Source organism: Ceratosolen solmsi, unplaced genomic scaffold (assembly GCF_000503995.2).
Source record: "Ceratosolen solmsi marchali unplaced genomic scaffold, CerSol_1.0 scaffold43, whole genome shotgun sequence".
Taxonomy (NCBI): Eukaryota; Metazoa; Arthropoda; class Insecta; order Hymenoptera; family Agaonidae; genus Ceratosolen; species Ceratosolen solmsi.
The window spans coordinates 3,269,763-3,280,211 of record NW_011948431.1 but is presented as its reverse complement, the minus strand read 5'-3'; the positions used below and the strand labels follow the sequence as shown (position 1 = coordinate 3,280,211).

At 23.0% G+C, this 10,449-nt stretch overlaps 1 protein-coding gene across 1 annotated transcript; it reads left to right on the top strand.

Annotated features, from left to right (window-relative positions):
* The first annotated feature begins 4,864 nt into the window (after window positions 1-4,864).
* On the top strand, window positions 4,865-8,909 carry LOC105364183 (1-Acylglycerol-3-phosphate O-acyltransferase 2). The gene is made up of 5 exons (XM_011502062.1): window positions 4,865-5,065; window positions 6,533-6,666; window positions 7,606-7,787; window positions 8,210-8,375; window positions 8,566-8,909. The coding sequence occupies exons 1-5, from the start codon at window positions 4,905-4,907 to the stop codon at window positions 8,727-8,729; spliced, it is 807 nt and encodes a 268-aa protein (XP_011500364.1). The 5' UTR covers window positions 4,865-4,904; the 3' UTR covers window positions 8,730-8,909.
* The last annotated feature ends 1,540 nt before the right edge of the window (window positions 8,910-10,449 follow it).

Sequence of the window (10,449 nt, the reverse complement as noted above, 5' to 3'; positions counted from 1 at the left end):
ATTTTATTAAATAGATTAAAGCGTAATAGAAAAGCAGAATAATTCTTACTTTATATAAATTATGGAATAATGCAAATGCATATAAATGTAATACAATAAATAGAAATATATGATTGTTTTTTCTCGTAAAAGCTCCAAATTAAATATGTATTCTATAATGTCTAATGGTATAAAAATTTTCAATTATTTTTATGCACTATTATACAAATGAACAATATAGCTTTGAAATTGTGAAATTACAACGATATTATCATGATTACTGAGATACACAAAAGCATATTATTATAATTGAATTTTAGCCTTAATTGAAAAAATACCTACCTTGACTTATTTCTTATTTCTTATTACAGAAAAATTTAAAAATGATTTATGAAATATTTTTGTTTTTGACAAATTCCCATGATTTTCATATATATTTTATTCAAATTCAATACAATACTTCGTGTAAATTTTTCATTACGAGCATTAAAATATTATCCATGTTTTATGAAATATCTAATTTTACCTATCCAAACAATAACTTTACTTTACTATTTTTTGGACCTGATTTATTTATTAATCGCAATATCGATCCTAGAACTTAGATTTGATATTATTATCCATCCAAATTATTGTCCAAACGTCACTATGTAATATAGTTTTGTTTTTGCAACAATAAATCATTAACACAACGCTTTATTAATTTTTAATATTTAATATTTAATCCAGGTGTTCCATTTTCTTATTCCAATAGTAGCATTCATTTAATCAATTTTGAGCACAACAACGTGTAATTATTGAATTAAAAAAAGATATATAATTTCATTTTTTTCAATGAATATTTAATAATTTTATTGTTTTATTTTCATCAATCGCCATAGACATAATGGATTATCATAAAAACATTAGGTTAACTATAAACGGGCAGTTATAAATAATGATTATGGTAATAACGGTATGAATATTAAAAATTTCTTATTATAGTCTGCATAACAAATAATTTGAACAATATTTTTAACAATATTATGAAATATTTATAATTTCTTGTATAAAATTATAGTAATAAATATGATAATTCTACATTTTATGAAGATTGCTTCTTTACATGATATCGAGTAAAGTTGATTAATCGTTATGAAAAACATTTCTCAATTTCTAAAACGAACCAATAGTGAAATAAATTACCTAATAAAATTTAGTCTTTTACCGTTACAAGAATTATAAAGATTTTATTGCAAAATAAAAAATAAACAAAGTAACTTGAAAATAATTCTTTCAAATGCTTTAAAAGTAACTCATGAAAATAATTTTATTTCTAGGTTGATACAATAAATAGTTAGGTAGCTTTTATAATTCCAAACATTTTCCTTTAGCTTCAACTGTTATAATTTTGTAAATTTCATTAAAGCAATACAGTAGACAAATCTATTTCAATAAACGTGAAAAATAAAAAATGCTCAACGTTCGATACGAAGAGCTAAATTTGTAATTTTAATCCAATCATAGCCAATACTCATTCTTAATTTAAAAAATCTCTGCTCACAAAACAATTTATTTAACTATGAATTATATTTGCTATTTCCGAATCCAATATTTTTCTAATAATAAAATTAATTCCATTAATTTTTTAACATACCACTACTTATACAATTTTCCCCACGAGAAAATTATCGATTACTGCAGTTAGACTATTTACTTTTTGTATAAGCTGATATTTCTGTATGTTTATGTTTTGGTAACTTTTGTATATTGTTGCACTGAAATTTATATAAATGTGTTAACATACGTAAGCCAATTGAGAATAAAATAATTTTTATGAAATCACAATCCGCGGGAAAGTTTATACAAACACTAAATATTTACTTTTTATATTTGTCAAGTTATTTATGAATTTAGAAAAAAGATAATAATACTAAGCCCATTCAGTTTTAATTCAGTTTTATTTTTATCTCATATTATATTAAAATTTTACGCTTAAATTTATATTATATAATTTTTTATAAAATTAACGTTCATGAAAACCTATAAATTAACGAACATTGTTTAAGAATTATGTAATTATTAAAAATATATATACATATACACTTGGACCAAATATAATATATAATATAACTAAAAATATATTGTTTTAATACTTTCTAAATACTTTTTTAAACTAAACGTATACTCGTAGTTTTATAAAGGAAATAAATATTTTTCATATCTAATAGATTTTCTACAGTATTAAAATTGATTATAAAAAGATAATATTTTCGATAATATTTTTAAAAAATTTACAATATACAAATGAAAACTATTTTATTATAATTTATTATGTCAATGTTATATATATATATATATATATATATAATATACGCAGTATTTATCAATTTAAAAAATCTTAAATTTAGACTTTTAATAATTATTACATTTTTATACATAATTATTTTTAATATATAATAACGCTCTTTACCTTTACTTATTATTTCAATAATGTTAGTAATTTAATACAAATTGAGTATAATCTAAGCTAAAATAATATTAAAATATTTGAAATTTCAAAATTTACTAATGTTACTGAATACTATTATGTTAAATTAATCATAAGTAATTGTATGTGTCTCAATTATCATAATTATCACAGTTTGTAGAAAACAGAATGGCAAAAGTTACATTATATTTATTGATAGATTAAAGTTATTTGGGGCATTAAGAAGTTTGACACAATATGATTTTATATGACATTCTTCGTATGTATCGACAACATTTCGGTTTAGCGTTGCTAATACATCCACTGTTTAACAATTACAATACTTTATATATAATTAATTTTAAATACACAGTATATTATTTATCTATATTGCTAATTTATCAATATCTATTGTATTTATAACTTTCATATTTATATTAGCAATTCATAATTCTCATTGCAACATAATATAATTCTTTATTTAAAATGTTTACGTAGCTGAGAAATAATGGGATAATTTTAATTTAACAAATTAATTAATCATTCAGAGGGAATCATTATTTTATAATGGTATAAATATTCTTTACAAAAATGAAAAATGTAATTCTATAATAAAAGGTCGATAGAACTTGATTTTTTTATTCTATTATATATTTACTTAACATCTTTAATGTATTATTAATTCTATTAATTTTTACTTCAAATCTAAAGGCATTTATAAGCATTATTCTAACTATTGAAAAAAAAAAAAAGAAAAAAAAATCATAACGGTGATGAAATAATGATTATTTTCACTTTTCCGTGGATTAAAAAAATATGCTTAAATGTTAAATAAACTATTAATTTTTATTCCCATGAATATTCTAAGAAATATTGTAGTAAAAGCACACAATAATTGTTTCATCTATCTTATCTATTTAATAGTCGACTAATTTTTAATATTTAAATAATCTATAATATAATCGATAATCTATAATATTATAACTACAATATTTATATATCGAAAAGGTCGAAAAAAACTCGGTTTTATAAATATAAAATAATTTTATATATAACAAGGTGTTATCTTGATTAAATTTCTTCTTATAATTTTAAATAAACTTTTAAAATTAAATGCCAATAGTAATGATTTTTTTAGCTACAGATAAAATATATTTCTTAATAGTCAATCTGAATTTAGTCGATGAGTAGTAGTAGCATCTATAAGTTGATTAAATCGTGGAATTCAGCTTAGGATGAATCCATCTCTGAATATGTTAGAAAGCAAATTTCATTTTACTATACAGGATTGTCTGCGATTTTCAAGATAAAAAGTTACGGATAATGTTCAGTGAACTTAAACAATATTGTCGATACTTCTATTTACTAAGTTAGCATTGACCATTCTGCATTAATTTACCATTCATCTAGCAATTTAGCATTCATTTGATCCCAATCAGCAAATCTTTTTAGCTTATCCTTCTAAGGAGAGAATTCGAAAGTGAGAATAAATTATAGATTAATATAGTAAAATTAGAATATATCGTAATAGATCTAATGTTGTTAAATCATAACGACACCGATTACCCTAAAAATAAAAAAAAAAAACAACTATAAATCATGTATACGTCATAGTTTAATCACGAAAAAATTGATTATTAGCAGAGTATTATTCAATTACTTGAATTGTCCAATCCTGCTAATTATAATTACTCCCTTCTATACGGTTTCTTCGATTCCTTTACGCTATAAGATGCGGTAATACGTAATAGAGGCATAATTTTGAACATTTCAAGAAATTGAAGAAATAGAATATACAGAGAGAGAGAGAGAGAGAGAGAGAGAGAGATAGAGAGAGAGAGAATTTGCTATTTTAGAAACGTGTTATAAATTTTTCAGGGTTAGTATATTTGACTAAATTTCGATATATTCATCTTTGACAATTAATACATATAATAAAGACATTATATATTTTCGTATTATAAAATTTCTTTATTTGTTTAATTAACTTATCCTCTAATGATCAGTAAAATTTCATGTTTTTTATTTGCTCTTCTTTATTATTTTATTTTCCTTTAATACCTTTAATCAAATAAATTCTACGTTTCCATTATTTCGTATACTATTTATTACTCCTTTACGTATTATAATTGAAATATGTTAAAAAATACTCTTTTTTTTCTTTCACAAAATTACACTTTACATTTCTTTCCTTATAATATATTGTTTGCTTTATGTAAATAAAAATTTTATTACAATAGATTGAACTATTGTAGTTTGGAAACATATACATTGTAGGATATTTTTAATATTAACTCATCATAAAATACTTAGAAAAAAAATTTTTAATATTTAAAAGAATATGTGTATATATATATATATATATATATATATATATATGTATATGTGTATTAATTTACGTCATTTTCGTAAAAAATGATCATATCGTTGGTTTTGTTTTTAATTTTTCAGGACGCTTGGAATATCACGTAGTGGCATGGGTGTAGCTTCTTTTGTTCTCTCTCTAGTAATATGTGCAATAAGCGAAGAAATTAGATATTTTACCAAACACTTTGTTTTCATATTTTCTAGTGCAATATGCGCTACTTTACCAATTCCATTAATGTTCTTCAGAATCAGGAATTGGCAGAACGCTTTGTAAGTTTTATTTAAATTTATGAAACATGTTCCATTACAGTTAATGTGTTTTTTGTTCTTATTTTTACAAATCTATAATTAAAATGAAATTTTTAATATATAATCTTAATTCGAATATAGAAAATTCGAAATTTGATTTGTAACAATGCTTATAACGCGTTTAGCATGTAATATTTTAAAATATATATTATATTTAACATGTAATTGTTTACAATAGCTTTGTGCGTCCTAGTTACTATTACTTAAACATTTCATTCGCAATCATAATTCATAAGATTACATTACGTGGAACTGTTTTTTTTTTTTTTTTTTTATAAAACGCAAATGATTTTTTCATTCTCTTTTAATTAAATTGTTATAAATTTTTAATCTAAAGTAAAATATAATTTTATTAATCTCGAGTGTTTTGATAAATCGATATATTATGTTGTATATGTAATGAAGTTTATTCAATTGTGTGCGCAGATATTGTTTAACATATATAATTAATTAATGATAATTCAAATAATGAAAAGTACTTACTAATAAATAATGCACATACGATATACTTATTGTAAATACCCATTTTATGAGATGGGATGGGTTGAGGGAGGGGAGGTTAAAAAAATTAAATTTTCTCTCCAGTATTTTGTTGAAATGAACGGTTTTTGTTACGTATTTTGGTAACGTAATTGGCTGACTAATGTTTAAAATGTACATTTGTGTCGGATGTCAATGAATTGCTGAGACGAAGACGAGTATGAAGCTGACGGTTGACTTATACTACGGCGTCTTCACATTATTACTTTTTTTTTTTTTTTTTTTGTAATACGTTACTTCATTTTCTCATTATACATTATACATAACATACATGCAAGATTTTATATTGTAAATACAAAATTATATATAAATTTAAAAATGCTAAAGTGAATTTTGTGTAACAAGATAAATTTTATCAATCGATAATGTACGTTGAGAGGATTTTTATGTAAAACTGGCTTGTACGACATTGTATTCTAATTACTTTTATAAATTGTTATATTACGTGATAGTTTATACATTTGTTGATATAATCTTAGTGATAGATTGATAAAATCTTATGCGCTTGGAGATTAGAATTCATATTCAGTCGAGTACGTATAGATTATTATTAAAATAACGAGCGATTCGGATAAACTTTCTTATTCTTATCATTAGAAATAACTGGAATAATCCACTTGAAATCGTAATATTTTATATAACAATTGCAAATAATAATATTTTAAGTTTAATTTAATAAACGAAACGAATGAAACATAACGTTTAAGAAAAAAATCTATTTAAAGATTATATTCGACGTGATACTTTCACTCGTACTATTTACATAAATATCAGTCTGAAAAGTGATTATTACAATGTAATTTTTAACATAAAATTTTTTTTTGTATTATATATACTTTATATTCTTTTGCCTCTTATAATTGCAATTATTATTACTTTATCACATAGAATACCAGCCTGGGGTGCAAGACAAATTGCGAAATTAATCGGAATTAATTATCAAATTCGAGGGAAAGAAAATATAGTTAATGATTCCGGAGCAATTGTATTAATCAATCATCAAAGTAATTTAGATCTCTGTGGTAAGAATGTTATCCATTAAAATAATAGGCATCTAATAATTTTGAATTGTATTATTACATCGGAATTTTGAAAATATTATTAAAGTATTTTGAATTGCATAAGGTACATTAAATGATTGATATGCATAAATTGTTTAACTGAATTTTTATGAAATTAATATTTTAATAAATAATATAAGAAAAAAAAAAAGAAAAAAAAAAGAAGAAGAAGAAGAAGAAGAAAAAAAAAAGAAAGAAGAACTTAATATATAACTTCCGCGTTGCTTATAAAAAATAATGTAAAAATATTATATATATGTAGTATATACAGAATCATTATTTGTAAAATCTCTAATTTTTTAATGTTAATATAATAAAATAACATAGAAGCTTAATTCATATTTTTAAGGCTCACTATATTCTCTACTATATTCTCATTATAAAATAGTTTTTATTTGTTTGTATAGCATATTATTAATTTTATCCAATAGATCGTACTAGTAAATTATTTCAAAAGGTAAATTTTTAAAAATGGTCTGTACTAATATAATAATCATAAATGAGAATTTTAATGTCTGTTTAAATATCCGTTATTTTTCGTCGATCATAAATGCATAATTAAATATTTAATAATTAATGTGTATTTATCAACCAAAGTATGATGAAAGAAATTTACTTCGATTATCTTAAGCTTACAAGTTATAATTTTTATTCAATGATTATTTCAATGTAGATGAGTAAACACATCAATACATAATATACATAAAAATAATATATATATATATAAAATTTTTTTTTTTATTTATTTAAACATATATTTAATATTTATATTTGCCTTAAGCAACACTTGCATAAGTGCTAAAATAAAAGAAGAAATCGAAAAAAAAAAAAAACAATTAAAATTGTAATCCAACATTAATATTCCTAATTGCCATTAATGTTATTCTTTTATTATTTCAGTCTTAGCCGAACTTTGGCCTGTACTCCAAAAATGCACAGTCATCTCTAAGAAGCAAGTTCTTTATTTCGGTACATTCGGCTTGGCGAGTTGGCTTTGGGGAACAATTTTTATCGATAGAGTGAAAAAAGAAGAGGCCCAACGGACTGTCAATTCGACTGCTACGATTATTCAGCAGCGACAGGTAAATATTTTTATAGCGAATGTTGATGTTTCGAAGCAATATTAAATCATGTTTTATGCAATGTAAGATATTAGATTGTCATTTCGTGAAAAGATTAAGAATTTGTGAAAGCAACTCGATAACGCATGCGCTAACAATTAAATAATTATAACATGTCGTGCCATGGAAGTCGAATTAAGAATGATAAATAATGGGATACACCTCTTAATATTAGTAATTAATAATAATTATAAAATTGCATATGATACGAGCTTGTTGTAATATTTGTGATGAATAAATTAAATTGAAATATAGTCATTAGCTCGAACAACAAGTTGCCGATGATGAGATACTAATCGTGAACTTCGACATTTAAACCATTGAAATGGTGCTTTTTTTTTTTGTTTTTTTATTTATTTTTTTTTTTTTTATTTTTAAAACAGGCAAAAGTTCTTATGTATCCTGAGGGAAAACGTCACACAGGCTCGAGCTTATTACCTTTTAAGAAAGGCGGATTTCACTTAGCCATTGACTCGCAAACGCCTATTCAACCGGTTGTCGTTTCCAGATATTATTTTATAAATGACAAACTGAAAAAGTTTGATTCCGGTAAGCCATTACATTATTAAATAATAAAAGATCGTCATTAAACAAGTTTTGACCGTGACGAGCGCGTAACTTTTTTTTTTTTTTTTTTTTTTAATAAAATCAGAGTTTGACTTAATTACAAGAGCTAAATTAATAAGAACGAAAAGGACTATGCTCTATGTCCTTCACTATATGTATTTCGCTTTCTCAGGTACAAGTTACATCACAATATTACCAGCTATATCGACAAAAGGCATGACTAAGGAAAATCTGTCGAAGCTGATTGACCACACGTACGAGACGATGAACAAAGTATATCAAGAATCAACGCAGGAAGTACTCGCGAATCATATGGAGAGTCTTAAGTTAGATTGACGAGAGACGACGCATAATCAATCTTATTTGTGAAAAAAGTCAATGAAAATGGCCATTTATGAGAATTTCTCCAAACGACTTACCGGCAAAAATATGTGCTATGCACATTGCGCAAATCTTGCAATGCCGAATGCCTTTTAATGCATGGAAGGATAATAAATGTTAAACTGATTTTTGTTTTTTTGTAACTTGTTTTTGTTTTTTTTTTTTTTTTTTTTTTTTTTTGTTTAATAAGGCGACAGTCAGATTTTTTAAAAGAATTCTCCTCCTATTCTTCGCAAAATAAATATATTAATTTACAAATCTGTTTATTTAACTTTTATATTGATTTTTTTAATAGATATGTATGTTTATTAAATGTTTAATAGATACTTATTCAGAGTGACTCAACTGAGATTGCAAGAGTAATTTGTGAGGGAAATTCGTTATTTCATGAAAAATACATTAAAAATGTAATTGATGAAAAAATAAGAACAAAAAATTATTGTATAATAGTAATAATATGATAATTACTGCAAAATAGAGTTTTTGTGTAAATATGCTTAATCTCATTGACTATTTAAATAATTGTATAACTATTCTAAAGCAAAATTATACAAATTTTGAAGTATTTCATTAAAAATGAAAAGAAAAAGAAAAAGAAACAAAAAATAAAACATTAGGCAAATCTTATTCGATAAATTAACGCACTAAAAATCTTAAAAAAAAAAAAAATATTTCCTAAACATTGTTGTAACTAAATCCTAATAAATTCAATTGAAACTGTCGATTTCAATACCTATTGCATCAATTTTAATAATGTCTGTAGAATATTATAAATTTTATTTAAACAAAATGTTCAACGTATTCCATATAATCATAATTTATATATTTTATTTATTTGGTACAACAACATAATGTTCAGCAATAGGGCTTAGGTCTAGTTTTATTTGAATTTCTCATAAAAATATTATTAAATATTTATATTAAAAGGCTGTTTCAAATGTTTGTAAAAATCTTTACCAAATACTATTATGTATATTAATTCTTATTAATATAATATTTATACGCAGTAAAGATTGTAATTTATATTTATTAATGGTTATTTTAAAGTTTATTATTGTACTGTATTATAAGAGCTTTATTCTTTATATGAATTTAATGATATCATCCTGTAAATATATAAACTAAAATGTAACTGTACTCGCTTAAAATTAAAAAACTATTTTCAACTTTAATATAAAAAGCATAGTTTGTTATCAATTTCTTATACTCAATATTTAAAATAAACATTTACTATTTACTAATGATCGTATAGGGTAAATCAACGGTCTACAGTTTCATAATTAAATAAGTTATTTTATTATAAAATAGTAATAAATAATATTTACTAGTTTATATACCAAATAGAATTATATTAATTTTTTAATAAAATAGATATAATTGTCATACCCATGAATATAATATATGTATAATTGTTACTATCATTATTATTATCACTATTATTATCATTTGGTGTAGTTATAAAAAATGCATAAGAATATCGAATATTAATATCACACACACACACACACACACACACACACCACATTCACATATTTTACGATACAAAAAGTTGTGTAACACAGCTAAATATTGGAAATAACTATTGTCAAATATGGTGTGCTGCTATGTCTTATGTGAAAAATATAATACTATGGATGGCAATATTTATGCAGCTTATTTTAAAAAAAAATTTTAA